Below are 18,895 nucleotides of genomic sequence, written 5' to 3' on the forward strand. Positions count from 1 at the left end.
AGACAGAGCAATCCAACAGTAGCCTCAATGGACCAGAATGCAATGCAGCCACAAGATATGTTCTGTTTTGAGTAAGAGGCAAGACTCACTTTTTCTCAACTGGAAAAACTCATTCTTTTACTCTTACTATGAGATTGCTAACACTATCTCTATCGCTCCCTCCACCTACTCATACTGAATGCAACAAGTACAGGCACATTCTCTGGGGGTTGTCGAAAGGCATTCTGGGAAATGTAGGAAATCACTAAGTGAAGAAGTCAGAGTTAATTAGTTAAATGTAGAACTAGAGGAGGCAGGTTGAGAGACAGCGGGTACACCAAAAAAAGTAAATCACAACAACTTTATCACAAAATAACTCACAGATTGATATCTAACAGTGTAAAAGTATGTGAGGGTGGATTTTTCCTTTTAATGTGCAGCACCAAGGGAGCCTGGTCCGGTGTATTCAGGATATCTGAGTGACAGTTCTCTAAAACAGGCCTCACCTGAGTCAACAGAGACCCAAGTGCATGTAGCTTTTTAATCTCTCTCCATGTTTGTTTGTTACTGGATGCAGTAGTCCCACTAGAAAGTTCTGTTGGCACTGTTCATGGATGAATACATCCCACTTTGTTGACACTCAGGATAACACACACACACACAGACACACACACACAGTTGGGCAGATGGATAAGGTTTCTTGTGTGAACATGTGTGCTCATAATGTCTCTGTGACTGGAGCTACTGAGCCTAGTGTGGTAAGAAAACGGCTATATGTGGAAAATGAAAATCTATTAATGTGATGTCGTTGTATTGAGATGTACTGTATTTCTCCCACAAAAGGCAGCTTTTTTTTTATTGTACTACTATATGTACAATCAAATACAGTTTGTATAATTGACACATTTACTGTTTAGTACGGTTCAACCGATGTTTTGGAAGGCCAGTGCCGATACCGATATTTTGGGATTTAAGCTTCCAATAGCCAATATTTATATTGCATATAATATTTGTATTTTATAATCTGTGTATTTAAATGTAACCATTTTCAGTCCCAAAAAAATCCCCCAAATTACAAGAATTCAGACCATCGCGGGACACTACAACTCTCCATTGAAACACTTACTAATGAAATTCTTTTAGGTGAATTAGCAGCTCCTTAAAGTGGGGTGAGGCAGGTTTCACTGCGGGTTTTACAGACTGAATCTGTTGAGTGAAATCATATCTTCACCTCCATCATATCAGCGGTGGGTAACATTCACTGGCCAATATCCGATCTTCGATATATCGGTCTAACCCTACTGTTTAGAACCATCTTCTGTCCGTAATCCCTCCATATTTCACTCCAGCCCGTCACTAAGGTGTGGAGATTTTTGTTAACATACAACATTTAGTAGCTGGTCACTAATAGGTTATTTACAATACTTACATATAACATTGTTTCTGTTATGCACGCACAATTAACTGCTCATCCAAAAGAACATGTAAATGTTTTGACAACTGTTTGATTTATTGATACGTTTTCTATGTACACACACACATACAGACTTGGATCTTTGCTTCAGTCGGCCAGCTGTGACGCTGACGGCAGCGTGACTCAACACTCTTTAATGTCAGCCTCTCTGTTTACAGGATCAGTCAGGGAATAACAGCTTGGCACGCATGGTCACAGTTTCATAAGACTAGAGGTGGAACAGGAAGGGTTACCATGCACTGTTTCCCCTGGAGTAGGTTTCATTACTGATTTAGACAATTTACACAAAGTAAATGAGATTTGTTGTTTTCCGGTTTCCTGTTAGTGTTCTTGTTCTTCGTATCTGATACAACATTAAAACCCTGAGACATTAAAACCCTCTAAGGGAAATAGTGGTGTGCTGTGTCTACTGGGAATTTGAATAGAATAGTTTCTACATCAAATGTAATGTGTAAGCATGGTTTTTCAGAATGTAGGAATGAGATCAGAAAAGTAAAATAAATGTTTGTTTGGGTTAAACAGAAGTGATTTAAGTTGGACTGTATCATCCTTTGGTATCAATATCAAGCACCTTCAATCATCCAGTTGCAGTTCCTCAGTAGGCGGGGGAGGGGTTAGCTAAGTTACATTTCCCAGGCAGAGAGGCGCTTCATGTTATACTTTGATATCATTACATTGCTACATCATCCTAGTGTCAAGCTGCTTAAGTATGTACAGATGTTACATATTTTTTTATAACATGAACGGTTGACTGCTGACTTTACATGTCAAAAAACAAAATGAATCAACACCATCATCTACTATCTACAGGCTAAAATAATCTCCAGATAACAGAATTGGACATTCCCAAAAAAAAAAGAAAAGTCGACTGTCATTTTTTAAAGTGCTCCATGTAGCATCATAACATCAATATATCATCATAAAATGAATTGTGATACCTTGGTATAATTACTATAAACAAATGAGACCATGGTTGAGATTTCATTGACTTTCATTTTCCTGAAGAGGATAAACATGTTTAAGGTACTATAGTAATGTCTCAAAGGTAATGTGGTAATGATCTACTGATGTTAAAATGTTACTCGCAGCAGTGTTACAGCAGGCAGCAGGGCGTGACAACATTTTTCAAGCGTGGGTCCCTGAGCCTTTTTCATTTGGTTTCCTGGCTGAAAAGATGTCAATCCCCTGGTTCAAAGCTCTATCGAACCCATAGGTTATTATGTTGTAATAAGAAATATATAAATTCAAATCTTTTTCTATGACAAGGGATTGTAGCACTAAGACTGTATTTACACTGGAAGACACATTTTTCCATGGCTTTCTAAACAGAAAAAAAAGATTCAGTGTGGTTTCTCCATTTAAACAGACACAACCAGATCAGGTCTGTGCCAAAAAGAATTAAAAGCCGGATATTTTGTGTAAATCCAGCCTTACATCATCTTCATTCCATTGTAAATCAATGGAATAGTGATAATTTCCTTTGTATTTTAAAGATGATCTTAGTGCTTGCGGTCCCTGTGTGTTCTGGTAATTCTTCCATGATGGTATGAGACTCCTGTCTGACAGTAGACCGGGGAAAAAGACTAGGCAAAAGGTTTCACATATTTGAACTATAGATGTAGCCATCGCAGGCGTCCCGCTTTTTACATGCTCTCTTTTCCCACACTTTCTGCTACACCCCCAAAAGGAATAATTAGGAAAACCTGCAGCACCAATACAGGATGGATTCAGTGTGGGACTTCTACATGAAGTGCTTTTACTTTCCAGACATCTAGCTTCAAAAGAGATATAATCACTCTTGAGATAAGTTGAATCAGGAACCTCCTTGCTCTTCAAATATTTGAAACACTCGTTTGTCTAATTTTGCCCAGGCCTGTTGGACGGGAGCCTGCCGCCTCACAGGAAGCTGTCCTCGTTGGAGACGTAGGAGAACCCGTTGAAGGCGTTGTTGGAGCTGGTGCTGGCGTTGAGCTCGGGGGTCCGGCTCACCGAGTTGGGAACCATCTCTCTCGTGAACTCCGGGTCAATGTGCTGCGTATCCGCTGGGCCCTTCTGCAAAACGAGACACGAAGAAGAGAGGAATGATTGAGAAAGCGTAAATTTTAAGGTAGTAATCTGCAACATGTTCCTATAAATAAAAGTCAGTTTTGCTTCTCTCTATCGCCGATTGATATAATAGTGATTCAACCTATAACCAGTTCATTAAATCTTCTACATGTGCTGTTCTAAACACCCGGTGTCTGGTAGCTCTTTCCTGGGAAAAATCCTATTACATTTCCTGCCGCAACAGCAGTTTGTTTGGAATAAACAGAAGAAGAACTCTCAGCAGTTAATTACCATGAGCAGTGATCCAAATTTTTTTAAAAACACCATCTCACTGATTACAACTTTAAACTGTGAACTTGTATGTTGGGTTTTTAGGAAAAACAAAAGAAATAGACAGGGAAGACTTGAAGGGAAAACTGACCAGACAAGGAAAGGAAATTAGTAGGGATACAAAACTGTGTAAAGAATATGACACCATTTATAAAGGAGAGTTGGGACAGGTGAGGCCTTTCTGAAAGTGAGGATTGAGGGATTAAAGAAAACAAGTGAAGTTACTGAGATTTAGAGAAGAATCAAGAGGCGTCTGTATAGGACGGTCCCGCTGGAAAAGGTGTTGGGGAAACGGCTCGAGGGAAAGTGGAGGATTATTGAGGAGATATTTTGAGAAGGCAGACTCAAGTGACAAGACCGTCTAGACAGACTCAGTGTGCTGGGGATGAAACTGCAATCAGACAGACGGAAAAGACAGAAAAGACAGGTTGGCAGTCAAAAAGAAGAGGCAGCGTCGCCATGTGGGGATGCTTACAGGAGCAGTCAGACAGAAAAACAGTCATGCACAGAGGGAGGTGGATCAGCTGACAGACAGACAGACAGGCTGCAGAGACAGACGGGGTTTTATACAAAAAGAGCAGTTACAGGATACAGACAGGCAGACGGCCGAAACAACTCACCACGTTTGGGTTGTAAGGAGGAGTGATTCTCTTGTGGTAAAGATCGTCCCAGTTGATTGGAGAGAAAAAGACGTGGTTCTTTATTTCTAACTGTAAAAAAAAAAGAATTATACATCATATGGATATAGTGCAATTACACTGTGCAATGTCATTTGCTTTCCTTTCGACAGCCTCCACCTGCAGCCGTTTTCTGTAAATATTCAGACTGATTCATTTGTGGACACTAAATGTCAAGAGTGAAAATATGCACCCATAGATGTTCAAAATATAAATGTTCAATTGTAGAAGAGCTGTAACAGTCGTCTACACAGCCTGCTGCTTAATACTATGACAGTGATGACACTTTTGGCATCTTGGTCAACTTTTTCATAATAATTTCTTAGATCAATATATGCCAGACAGTAGAACATGAAATTAATCAATTTCTCCCAAATAGACTCATATTCAGGAGTATTATGAAACCTATCTGTTTCAGTGGCTAACGCTAATGTAAATCACCTTAACTGTACACAAAGAGATCTATGACTTCTGGGTACATTTAATAACATAAGGTTCTGTAATATGAGTGTTCTTGATTTGACAGCATGTCCTTAATTTAGATTTAAACCAGATATCAGTGGACCACTTTTCTTTACACATACAGAATAACTGCAGTCCAAACTACAGGAAACAAGTATTTATACATTTAATGCACAGTTGGAAAGAGTCATATTTTTGTGAGTGATATTTGACTCTGGACACTCACAAAGTCGGCGATGGCCCCGAGGCGTCGGTGCTGGTCCTTCTGCAGCAGACCCAGCAGCAGGGAGCAGACGGCGTCCGACTTCCCAGGAGGCAGCGGGAGCGGCTTGTGCAGGATCCCATCATACATTTCACCAACGTCACGACTGTAGAACGGAGGCTGGGGGGAGTGAGCACAAATATAAAATTGAAGTTAAATTAACTGGTAAGGAACCAGTAAACTTATGGTAACCTTTCCCAGAACCATGGTTTTATACTTTAAAGCCCTTCATCATCTATCGTAGTTGTAATTAAGGATCAACAAGTCGTACTTTAGTTATGTGTGATTATATAGGCGGACTGGAGGAGGGAGAGGTTATACAAATTCATATAGAAAAATAGCAATGCAAAATATATGTATGCATACACACACAATGGCATAACTGCAGGATGAAAGCGAGTTCACTCCACTCAACTACATGCTGCTAGAGACTGGAAGATGGAGAGTTAATGCCAGTGGTGGGGACTCAAATCACATGACCTGGACGCGAGTCTCAATTTTATTTGCTTGAGACTTGACTTGGGTTCTGCTGACTTGGGACTTAAAGTCAAGTCAAGTTGGGACTTGGGACTTGACTTTGACTTGTACTTTGATGACTTGAAAAGGTTTCTAAAGTCTTGACTTGAGATCTTGTGTTTGTGTAAATGACTTAGATTGAAAGTGATGAGATTTGTTCCGGCAGACGACTGAATTTAAATTCTGTTTTCTGAATTTGTATGGAATGATTGAAGTTATTTAAACTGAAAGTTGAAACTGATTATAGAAATCAAACTCATGATGCTCTTACCAAGTTTTTATCCTATTAAAACCATATTGCATTGAAAAGTCCTAGATATTTAGTTTTCTTTAAGATAGAAATTGATACTGGACTCTTGATTTGTTCTGACTTGACTTGGTGTTCTACATTTAGACTTGAGACTTGTGCCTCAAGACTAGAGATTGACCTGGGACTCGAGCAAAGTTGACTTGGTCACACCTCTGGTTCACACAAATAATAGGCTCACAAAGCACCTCCACACACACAAACAGACATACCAGGCTGTAGATCATCTCATACAGCACCGCTCCCAGACACCACCAGTCTACTGTCCGGTCATACGGCTCTTTACGAAGAACCTCTGGTGCCAGGTACTGCAGACAGAGACGGATGCAAGAAGAGAAAAAGAAATAGTGCAAAGTGAGCAGCAGGAGGGAGAGAGATCGAAGAAGAAGAAGAAGAAGAAGAAGAAGAAGAAGGGAGGGAGAAAAAAACAAAAATGAGAGGAAAAAGACTGTAAACTTCACAGACAAGTGACAAGAAATACTCAACCGACAGACGGCAGCAAAGAGGTTTTTTTTGTAATAAATAAGCAGCATGTCACTGGTTTATGTGGTTCACTCTGTAACTGGCACTTTTTCACTTTCCTATCTTTTAGAGTTTAGAGGGAGATTGTCTTTAAATCCATGATCCAGCCGGGAAAATATGAGTGAGAGAGGCGAACAAAAAGCATCCCACCTTTCCTTGACAACTACTACTGACGTACAACCTTTCCTTGCACACAAACTATTCACATACTGACCCAACTACTAAATGTTGGGTCACTTTTCCCAGTAAATCTGTGGTAAAGAAAATAGCCAAGGACTACCTCTACACCACAAAATTGCAGTCAGTTGAAAAAGTCCCCCAGGAGAAGTTTAAACACATCTGGAACCCCCAACAGTTTTGTCACACAACTTTCTGATGGGATGTTCCTGTATCTATGTGTATTTTTAGACTTAATTTACTCACTTCTGGGGTCCCACAGAAAGTCGAGGTGGTTGTCTCCGGTTCTACACCTTCTTTACAAAGCCCAAAGTCTGTCAGCACCACATGGCCCTATAACACACACAAGCATGTACTTATATTTAAGTTGTACAAATTGATATTTACAGAAAAAGCATACAAATATGGGTTTCAGAGTTTACAGTTTGAAGGCACTGAAGTGAATCTGACTTACTTGAGAGTCTAAGAGGATATTCTCTGGCTTCAGATCTCTGCAGAAGACAAGAATAAACAGAGTAGTAGGGCAGAGAGTATAAACGGATAATTTGCAGATTTATTGTTTTGTGTTTTACAATTACAATCCTTTGTGCTTCTGCTGTTTGAGTGTGTAAATGGTGTTGGGCTACGTTTAGGGTTAGCAGGGCAATGTATTTTATGAAGTGGGTGTGTGTGAGTGTGTGTGTCTGACCTGTAAACGATGTTGAGAGAGTGAAGGTAGCCGATGGCGCTCGCTACCTCGGCAGTGTAGAACCTCGCTCTGGGCTCAGAGAAACACCTTTCTCTCTGGAGGTGGAAGAACAACTAGAGAGAGAGAGAGAGATTGACAGAGTGTAGAGAGGATGGAGGGAGAAATGAAAGGGAGGGGAAGAAAGAGAAGATGTTGGAGAAGACAGAAAAGTAAAGTGGGGGTTGGAGAGACACAGACAAAACAACAGAATGAGGGAGAAAGAAAGCAAGAGAGAGAGAGAGAGGTGAGAGATTAATTTCTATTCAAATGTTACATAACTGAGATGAAAGAGACAATAAAAGTGTGAGTCAGAGCCGTGGCAGTGGGGCCGGGGCAGGGGGTTAACTGCTTGTGGGACCTGTGTGTTTGGAAAGCAGTCACAGAGGGGCGCTGCTGCTGGCAGCCTGCCAGGCTTTGGCTGATTTGATATAAATAAAGGATTACTTATTAGGAACATTGTTACAGTCCAGCCTGCTGCGTCCCAGCTGAGCCACAGGAAAGCAAACTGTACAGGAATATGATGGAGGAACAACAGCCGGGCGGTCTGGTCATTTCAGACCTGGGCTAAAATATATTGCATGTTATTCAAGGTGAGCTGCACTTTATTTATAGCCTTAAAAAAGTGTACAACCCTGGCAAAATAAGTCAAATCAAACTCAATCCATGTTTATACGACTATTTTGCCCAGCAATTTAATTCAACTGATAATTAAAGGTGCCATGTGTAGCACCTTTACATCAACACTTGCTCCATTTGCAATGGATGAACAGCGCCCTCTTCCTCTTTTGTGCCGTAAAGCAATCTCCCTTTGTGCCGTAAACCTATCCTGCCAAATCCAACCCGGCCCACACAATGTAAAATGCAGTGTAGAGGCAGACAATGTTTTCAGCATTTTTTTCGTTTGTTTATTACACCAAAAATCTCAAAATGAACGTGGTAAAAGATGTATTGATGTTAAAATGCTATATGTAGCACCTTTAATTCAGTTCTTTTGGTGAAGGCGATAAACGGACATCAACGAGAATCACAAGATGCAACATAATAAATCAGGCCACATGTCTCCTTTACTTTCACTTGATGTCACAGCTCCCATCTGTGGCAGCCATTTTCTATCCCACTGAGTATTCAATTGATTTCAAATGAGGAACCAAAAGGTCATCAGTGGAAAAACCGCAGAACATCATTTTTACTCTTCTGTAAGTCAACTGGCAAAATCATGATTCTCTGTTGTTTTTGGGAAACCGGGCCATGTAGTCTGTGCCAAAGTCAATTCTACAGTCTCAGTTAGACAGTACAGTCTGTTTTGATTTATTCAGTTTTATTCTTTTTTCAGTTTAAGACACGCACCTCTCCCCCGTTTACGTAGTCGAGGACGAAGTAGAGCTTCTCGGGGGTCTGGAAGGAGTAGTGAAGCCCCACCAGGAACGGGTGTTTCAGACTCTTCAGCAGCACGTTCCTCTCTGCCATGATGTTCTTTTGCTGCAGGAGGAGAAACACGAAGACATCAACAAAGAGATGGAGAGAGGGTAAAGATAGTGAAGGGAAACAAATATAGGTGTCCTGCTGGCTCTGAATGGTTCATTCCCACACACAAAATTCACCTCTGCTGTGTCTTCTACTTCCTTCAGTACAAGACTTGTATCAAGGCATTTCATGACATATAACATGCCATGAGAAATGTCTTGATAAAGGTCTTCTACTGACACTTGGACACGTGGACGCTTTTAATGACTAGACCACTAGACTGGTAGAATGGAGATGAGGAGAGAAAAAAGATGGAGAAAGGAAAAGACAAAAAAAAAAGAAAACGGGGTGGAGGGAAGAAGGTGGAGTGGGTAAAGAGGCAGGTGGGTTGGAAAGAGGTAGAAAGCAGATTGGAGTTTTATTTTAGTACAAAGTTTTCTCTGAGGCGGAGTTGCTCTGGAGGCAGAAATAATCGCACTGGTTGAGTTAAACCTCAATGGGCAGAGGCAGAGAAGGGGAGATGCTCAGGAAAAAAGGAGGAGGAGGAGGAAGAGGGAATGCAGTGAGAAGGACGCTGCAAAGGCAGAAAGAGAAGTGTGAGAGGAAGAGAGAGAGAGTAAAGACAAAGAAAGAGGATGAGGAACTGGACGCAGGGGAGAAAGGAGAGGAACAGAGGAGTGGAGAATCGGACCAACGGAGTCGGAGAGAAGAAGAGTCACGAGGGAAATGAGAAGGAGTGGTAGAGTCACAAGGGAGGAGGAGGAAGAGGAGGAAGAGGAGGAGAGGAGGACAAAGCAGTATTGAACCAGAAGACACGAGGAGAGAAGGAGAACAGAAACTCCATCTGTTTCTCTGTGCCGTCACAAACCACAGCATCACATCGGCAGCAGCTCTGGGCTGCGGATGAGAAACGATAAAACTCTGATGTAGTCGCTAAAAGAAACACCAGAGAAAGAGAGACGGGTTTTCTATCGTAGATCCCAGATCCCAGAAATAACCCAGTCGAGCAGACAATAAATCTGTCCTGACAAAAATGCAGTAAATCTTTTCTGTTTTTTGGCATCCTCTATATTTGAGTGTGTTTTTTGTTGTTTTTTTTACCTATTTTTCAATTTAAATCCCCATAATATTTGAATTGATTTGTTAAATGATGTTAAATCTAGGTTTAGACCGATATATCGTCCGATATCGGCCTTTTCTAAAATATAAAATATCGGCCAGTGACGTCGTCCAACGCTGTTTAATGATGTTTTGTTTTGTGAATTAATTCTTCATTTAAAGGCCTAATGTATCCCAGAATTTCCCCTACCATTGAAGAGGAAAGTATTTCATTAGTCTGGTCTAAATGCTGTTTCAGAGGCTTTTCCACCCTGACAATAACAAACGTCTGGGGGGAAAACATCAAATCTTTCTCATTTTTTTGGCATGAAGATGGTCAAATTTAAACATAGTGAATGTCGGCACAAAATCTATCCACCACTTCAGTCTAAACATATTGGTATTGGTCTTGAAAAACTCCACATCAGTCAAACCCTAACTAAATCTAGTGTGTGAATGGAGAAAGTAGACCATGATCAGCCCTGGGAAACACTGTGAGAGAAAGAAATCTGCAGTGCAAACCCCACGAAAAATAACAGAACCATGTGAAAAGTAAAGGAACAGTTTCCCTCCCACAGCAGAGACGGTCTGTGACGTTTTCAACACCGACAGTCCACATTCAGACAGTAGTGAGTGGAAAATCACCACATTCATCTGTCCTCTGAAGTGTTTTTTTACTATAGGTTTCTTTGTATTTTTGTACGTTGCACCAGTGCTGAATCCTTCACAGAAAACAGAAAGACTGACAGAGGAGTGAAGCGCACAAATCTCTCTCCTCTGAACACCAAACAACCTGAGCTGACCCATAACATCACCTGGCTTTACCATGTTGGCAAAATGCCTCTCAAACAGCTGCACTTCAGACGAAAAGCCTGATTTAACAGCAGATTGGACTACAAGTGCGTTTGATCAGATATTTCGTCTGTGTTGTCAGACAAACACAGCAGCCTGGTTTATTCTGTGGGAGTTGTAAAAAGCCAGCGTCAGTACAAAGGACAGAAACAAGCTGCAGATTAGATAAGATTCAGATGGTATCGCTCCGTCAGAAACGGCCTGCTGAAGACTCTTCACTAATAATAACACTCAGACAAATTCACACACACTTCAGATCCAACATGTCATGTTCTCCTGGCTCACTGTGAGAAGTTTAACATTCAAATATGTGTTTTTATCGCCTGATAATAACCGCATACGTATTAACTTCTTTCTGTCCAATCACTTCCTAACTCAGACAACATAATGTATTCATGCATGTGTGTCAAAGTTATGCATTCATTCATTCATTCATTCATTCTTTCTTTCTTTCTTTCTTTCTTTCTTTCAATGTATACTGATTCATTCATTCACTCTTTCTTTCTTTCTTTCATTCTTTCAATGTATACTGATTCATTCATTCTTTCTTTCTTTCTTTCAATGTATACTGATTCATTCATTCATTCTTTCTTTCTTTCTTTCAATGTATACTGATTCATTCATTCACTCTTTCTTTTTTTCTTTCTTTCTTTCAATGTATACTGATTCATTCATTCTTTCTTTCTTTCTTTCTTTCAATGTATACTGATTCATTCATTCACTCTTTCTTTCTTTCATTCTTTCATTCTTTCAATTTATACTGATTCATTCATTCACTCTTTCTTTCTTTCTTTCTTTCTTTTTCTTTCTTTCTTTCTTTCTTTCTTTCTTTCTTTCTTTCTTTCAATTTATACTGATTCATTCATTCACTCAAAGCAGCATAATCCACTCTGCAATGTTATTTTCCATGACATCATTTCACTTTTTGGCCAAGTCAAAAGTGCTGTATCTCTTAAAATCAATGATCATGATATTTTCTTTTGTCTTTTTTTTAAGGTTCTGGTTTCGGCATTAAGGCTCGAGTGAGGTTTTGGTTGGTGTGAAGGTTCACTTTGTGTTCATAACTAACTTTTTTAGGTGAAAATGATGATGAATTCTGGCTCTGCCGCTTGGCCAGAAGACATAAAAGCTGACATAAAACAGGAAAGAGTGGCATTGAAGACGTGTGTCAGTGTGCCAGCAGAGCCCACCTCTTTCTTCTTCAGGATGACTTTCTTCTGCAGGACTTTGACGGCGTAGAACTTGCTGTCGGCTTTGAGTTTGGCGAGCAGCACCTGCATGGAGGTTTGTTTGTTAGCGGTTTGTTTGGTAAACACCCTGCGCCTCCATCTCGACACTCTGCTATCAAGACGTTACATCGAGTCCCCGTGTGAGCGGCGCCGAGCGACCGCACACACACAACACAGATACGTGATCTGTGGAAACAGATGACACTGAGAAATCTGAGAAGTCTGTTGATACAAAGAAAAAAGGTCCGGACAACAGCAGTGACATTTTCATGTAGAAACACAAAACGGACGACAGAAGAAAGTAATACTATGAGAAGTTCGGTGTTTTCTAATGCTGTGTACTTCTAAATACTGCTGTTATGGCATTTCAATTTTCTGGTATTTTGTTATTCCTCGTCCTGGATGATGTTCAGGTAACCTTAGCAGGCCTCAGACTATAAAGTTAATGATTCATGGAGCCGGCAGCACATTTTGATCAGACAGCAGTCAGCAGGTAGACTCTCTCTGACCTGTCTGCAATGTCAGCAACAGCCCACTTTCTCTCTCTCTCTCTCTCTCTCTCTCTCACACACACACACACACACACACACACACACACAAGGTCAAAAGACTGAAATGGTTTCTATTAATCGATGCTTCTCTCCAAAATGTGTACCAGTGGCACCAGAATACCGTTTGCATTTGGAGCACATCCAATTCACGAAATCTCCTATCCGTACAAAACACACAGTTCGTTCCTACTGTACGTTTTTTCATTTGATGACGTCCTTAACTTTGCAACCATGCGTCAAAAACCTGAGGTCAGTCCTGATATGTGACCAGTTGGAGCAAAAACCTCAATGGATAAATGAAATTTTGAAAAGTAGATAAGATAGACAGACAGACAGACAGATAGATAGATAGATAGATAGATAGAACTGTCTTACCTTTCCAAAGGTCCCTTTGCCAATGACAGCCAAGAAATCAAAGTCCGTGGGCCTGGCACTGAAAAAAACAGAGGAATAATATGTGTTATATGATTGGCAGAATTACACAAAACATAGCCAATAACCTCCAAAGCACTGGACGTCTGTATGGCTGTGTGTCCCATCTATCCACAGCCTTTCATCTCTGCTCTTCAAGAATCTGTGTTTTGATATATTCTAAAAAAAAATATGTGTATTTTTAAAGATGTTTTGTGTGGGAATTCTCAATAACGAGACTCCTGAAAGTAAAAGTAAAAGCTCAAAGCAGGTGATTCTGACATCAATAGTTTGTTTTTGCTGATGCTGGATTAGACAGCTATATCTCAACGAGAAAATCCTCCATGCGTTGCGTTAAAGAGAGAGAGAGCTACTGACTGTGGGTTTGCTGAAGGCCCCAGGTTGACATCGTCACGGGACGGGGAGGACGGAGACCGCAGCTGGAAGACAAAGACACACACACACCAGCTGAAGGCCATGACGGAAAACACTCACTTTACACTGATGTGCTTAAAGACACACAAATCACTTAAAAACACATTAACTATCACTTTCTTTCACCATTCGACATCCCCAATTAAATTAAACTGAATGTTGCCTAGGGGAAAATGGTGAAGACAAAATGTGAAGTTTTTTAGGGTGGCTTTTCCTTTAAGACAGATGAGACAATATTAGACAAATAACCCTTTCTTAAAACTGGGACCCAAAATGGATTGTAGGCATATTTCTAGTGGGTCTACTGTCACATGTTGATGAGCCTTGGTCTGAAAATAGACTGAATCTGTGTTGTTTGGATCCTGAGCGGAGACACAGTGAGAATCCCTGACAAATGCAAAAACCGAAACACAGAGATAAAGCAGTGAAGTCGCTCACATTACTGGTACAGTGTGCCATGGCTATCGTCCATTCCACTTCCACTGAGGACCCAACATCAGTGTTTCACAGGTCTGTTAGAGGAGAGGAGAGGAGGAGAAGAAGAAGAAGAAGAAGAAGAAGAAGAAGAAGAAGAAGAAGAAGAAGGGACCATGAGCAGCTGAGGATCATGTGGTCAGCGATTCACGGATTTCCTCCCATGAGGCTTGAGCTGGGTACTACCCTTTTGTGTGTGTGTGTGTGTGTGTGTGTGTGTGTGTGTGTGTGTGTGTGTGTTTCTGAATCTGCTGCTGCCCCATCCTGGATCCAGAGGAACTGGTAGCTCCGGTTTGGAACAAGATGCTGGAACAACAAAGGCACAATGAAGGACATCCTGTGTGTGTGTGTGTGTGTGTGTGTGTGTGTGTGTGTGTGTGTGTATGTGTGTGTGTGTGTGTTGGCGTGGGGTGGGGTGGGGTGGGGTGGGGTGGAGGGTCTGTATCAGTGAACACGATTACATGGTAAATATTGTTTTGTCATTCTCACGTCTGTCAAAACGTGCAGGATGACCTAGGTCACACACACACACACACACACACACAAAACATAATTATGCCAATAAATGGTAACATTGCTTCAACAGGAGCTATTTACCCGTTTATAGACCTGAACACCACAACATTTTTTGTTGAAATCGAATTTTGCCAATAATTTTGCCCAGAAATTCTTCATCAGATTGCTTTTGGATTGATAAAGTCATGATAACAGACATTTGGAGGTGACAAAGATCAATATCAAATCAATACACTTCCACCGACAAAGATAACTAACAGTATTTGACAGTATTTTAATCTGAAATTAGATATCTACCTTCTGAAAAAACATGACACACTACTCTGAGAAACCAATCGCTGTAGTGTGAAAGTAACACTCACTATCAATTACTAAAGAGGTTATTAGCAATCTGGAGAACTTTATGTACAAAATATTAAATTTCAGATGTAACCATTTGCAGTTTTAACTACCGAGCAATGAACATCATCTAACACTCTTCATATTCCAAAATGGATGAATCATATTTTGGAATAAAACCTTTCATTTCTTCATAGTGTTAACCACATTTCTTTCTCAATTCTTACACGTTTGAAGGCAATGTTGCTCATTTCTGTTGCCTCAGAAATGTGTCCATGAATCGTGGCCTTTACAACCATGCTATGCATCAACATTATTTGAAATTTTCCATTTGACCAAGCTGCATCCACCAACAGAGTTTTATCACCTGTAGATTTACAAGAAGGAAATAGATCGACATATTTCATGGCCCAAAGCTGCCAGTTTAGATTGAAACAACAGAGCGAGTGTAATTCAATCAAAAAACGTAAACAGAAAATTGAATACGGTATATATGCTTAAGACAATGCATCCTCAGTTATCTCTTCATAGTTTGCATATGCCAAACTTATTAGACAAAATGTTCAATAATTGAATTTTGAAAAAAAATTCTGCTTGCTGAACTTCCTGAACTGGATTGATTAAAACAAATAACAGCATAGAAAGCAATTTAAAGCAGTTTAAAGTGCTTTCAAATGATCATTGCACACTTGTCAATTTTAAGTCATATTTTCACAGTTTCAGTAATGAGGGACTGTCTTCCACATGAAGCTGTCTGTGCCAACAACACTATGGGAAAACGTCTTGAGAAAAAGACGAAGCTGTTTTTTGTCGAAAGGGGGAAGGCAGTGACTGACAGAACAGCCTCCAAAAATCTGTCACAGTGCACGATAACAGTTTGAAACTACAAAGAGCTCACCTGCTACTGAATAAACATTTCGCAGCACAAATAGTTTTCTTTCACAAACATAGAGACCCTGACGAAAAAGAAGTACAGTAACCCTATAATGAATGTTAGAAGGATACTATACAAATATCACAGCAAAGCTCAAAGTCACTATAGGAACATTATAGTGATACTACTGGAGTTAAACACCATAAGGTACAATAAGGTCATTATAAGCATTTATCACTATTACTATCACTATTGAGTGCCATAGACACTATAAGTCCCTATAAGAAATATTATAGGAATATGACCTTTCATTAAGGGAAAAGTTTGAAACTACAAGTACCTCATCTGCCACTGATTTCTCAGCACAGATAGTTTTCTTTCACAAATATAAAAACCCTTATGATAAAGAACTATAGTAATCCTATGATGAATTTTAGAAGGACAGTATACAAGTTTCACAACAAAACTATAAGTCGCTATAGGAATATTACAGGGATTTTATAGCGATACCAATAAGGTCACTATAAAGGCATTATTGAGAACAACAGACACTATAAATCTCTATAGGAATATTATAGTGATACTATAGGAGATAAATACAATAAAGTACAATGAGGTCACTATACCACAGACACTTTTAAGTCTCTATAGGAATATTATATAAAATACAGTAATACCATCGGAGTATAACAAACTCACTACTGATTACCTCAGATAGAACAACTTCCTATAGGAATATTATAGGAATATTATAGTGATACCATAGAGCATAAATACCATAAAGTACAATGAGGTCACTATAAAGTCACTATTGAGTATCACACTATAAATCCTTACAGGAATATTATAGAAAATGTTATAGTGATACCACAGGAGTACAGAAAGGTCACTATAAACGCACTATTGATTAGCACAGACACTATAAATCTGTATGGGATTATTATAGGAATATGACTTTTCATTATGGAAAACTAGAAACAGCTCAACTGACAAGGAAACAAATATTTCTCAGCAGACATATTTCATTCCCAAACATTAAAAAAAGTAAGTTTTATTTAGGATTAAGCAGATTCTGGGCAGATTATCCATTGCAGTCAATAAGAAATCGATAATGTTTGCTCACCTGCGTCCAGCTGAGTGCAGGCAGAGAGGAGAGCAGCGGGTCTGCTGTCTGACAGGAGAGAGCCGTCAAACACTGTTGTTCTCTGTCACAGGAGGGCGCGTGAGGCGGATCTGGGGTCAGCTTTTACTAAATAAATCCCAGCCGATGATTATTGTAGACGGTCAGAGGTTCCGTCATGAACGGGCAGGCTGGCAGCAGGGTGAATCATTGATGAAAAGTTAGGGCAAAAAAAGGGGCGGGGCAAGGTTAGGACTGTCAGTGTAGTGTGTGTGTGTGTGTGTGTGTGTGTGTGTGTGTGTGTGTGTGTGTGTGTGTGTGTGTGTGTTGGAGGAGGAGATGAGGAGAGAAGTGGGTGGCCCAGACGGGACAAGAATTTCACTTCTGGTTTTCGCGGCTCGCCTTCAAAATAAAAGTATGTTGTAAATCAAAATAAAACTTTCATCAGATTTGTTTACCCGCCATTTTATCTGTGTGAAACAGTTATACTCACCTTATTTAGCCTGACGTCAATCTTGATGATGTAAATTCATAACAGACATAGTAGTAAGTAGTAGTATCAAACAGAAATTAGCCTATAGGGTCTTTTCAGGGAATAATGCTTTTCTGAAAATTTAATTGATTTTTGTTTCTATTGGTGGTTGTTTGTCTGGACTGGAGGTCATAGTCTACAGACTTTTTTTTTGTTTATTTAATACTACATCACTGCCCAACAGTCTGCAGGTTTATATTCCAACCAAACACTACAGCAGCTGATTTCAGTAACTAGCATTACTTCAGTCAGAGAGAGGGGAGCGACTCAGTGAAATCAGCTGCTGTAGTGTTTGACTGGAATGAAAATCTGCATACTCCTGGCCCGGGGCACCCAGCGGGGCGAACAGGGGTGACACCCAGGACCCCAAGATGAGGGCCGAACCCTAAAGTGTCTGGACTAAAATGCCTTTTGTGGTCCTCTATGTATATTTATAGATATTTTATGGTTTTATTTCTAGTTTTTCTAGTTACACTCTCAAAAACATGATACAGCAACTGTGGTGTTATTTAAAACAAACTGGAACAAGCAGGAATAAATAATTGGCTCTGATTTTCCTGTGCAAAGTAAAACAAAATTGTCTTTCCTATACAAATTTGTAACAGAGAACTACTGGTGAAAGAGTACCACCCAAAACCCAGAATTTCAATTAGGGATGTGTCTGATAATTGATCAGTAAATGAATGGATGGAGGTGTGTTTGAGTAGAGAGGTCCAGAGTCTCATAGGCCCCATAATTCCTTGCTGCACCCCTCCTGGCACGGCAGATGATTGGATATCGCTGTGTTAATGTATATGAACAAATAAGCGTGCTTTTATTTTGAAAAGAGCAGAGCAGAGGTGTCCCAGCTCTCCTTGGCCTCCCTTCAGCAGGATAAACAGTAACTCCAGACCTGCACACCTAATGTTTCGTCTTGTGTAAAACATTTACGAGTCAAAACTTTCATTTTCACGGGTTTGGAGCAGCAGGTTATCAGTGGCGTGTGTGTGTGTGTGTGTGTGTGTGTGTGTGTGTGTGTGTGTGTGTGTGTGGCCCTGCACTGGAATAACAAGATAAGCAGTGAAAGCAGAAAGGGCGTGAAAGAGCTGCCACCACCACAGGCAACTGTTGACGACAATACAGGCGATAGGGGGACATGATATAAGCAGAGTAAACCAGAGAAGGTTTATAGTCAATATTACAACACACACACAAGCACTAAATGTCTCTCTCTCTCACACACACACACACACACACACACACACTCCTACACAGCAGGGTCAGGGCCATTCATGAAATTAATAGAGAATGCATGGGAAATGATGATGATTCAATTCCATGAAATCCACTTCTAAGAGAGTTTGTCTTGACTTGCTAAACATTATGAATCAAACATGATGAATCAAATAAGACAAACAAATCAAATACATTCAATCATAATGTATTATTATTACATGTTCTGCATCAAATAGCAGCTGAAAGGAACCTGTAACATTTTATGATATTCAGTGGGGGGAAAAAAATTGAATTTCACAGAATTTC

General features: G+C 40.1%; 1 protein-coding gene across 1 annotated transcript; it reads right to left on the reverse strand.

Annotated features, from left to right (window-relative positions):
• Positions 1–1,464: 1,464 nt before the first annotated feature.
• On the reverse strand, positions 1,465–17,012 carry sgk2a (serum/glucocorticoid regulated kinase 2a). The gene is made up of 13 exons (XM_071923622.2): positions 16,846–17,012; positions 13,958–14,031; positions 13,463–13,524; positions 13,049–13,106; positions 12,084–12,167; positions 8,827–8,958; positions 7,441–7,553; positions 7,207–7,243; positions 6,999–7,085; positions 6,266–6,361; positions 5,195–5,350; positions 4,450–4,539; positions 1,465–3,505 (listed from the first exon to the last, which is right to left on the reverse strand). The coding sequence occupies exons 2-13, from the start codon at positions 13,976–13,978 to the stop codon at positions 3,350–3,352; spliced, it is 1,092 nt and encodes a 363-aa protein (XP_071779723.1). The 5' UTR covers positions 13,979–14,031; positions 16,846–17,012; the 3' UTR covers positions 1,465–3,349.
• Between the last annotated feature and the right edge of the window lie 1,883 nt (positions 17,013–18,895).

The sequence above is a fragment of the Centroberyx gerrardi genome, chromosome 14 (assembly GCF_048128805.1).
Source record: "Centroberyx gerrardi isolate f3 chromosome 14, fCenGer3.hap1.cur.20231027, whole genome shotgun sequence".
Lineage (NCBI taxonomy): Eukaryota > Metazoa > Chordata > Actinopteri > Beryciformes > Berycidae > Centroberyx > Centroberyx gerrardi.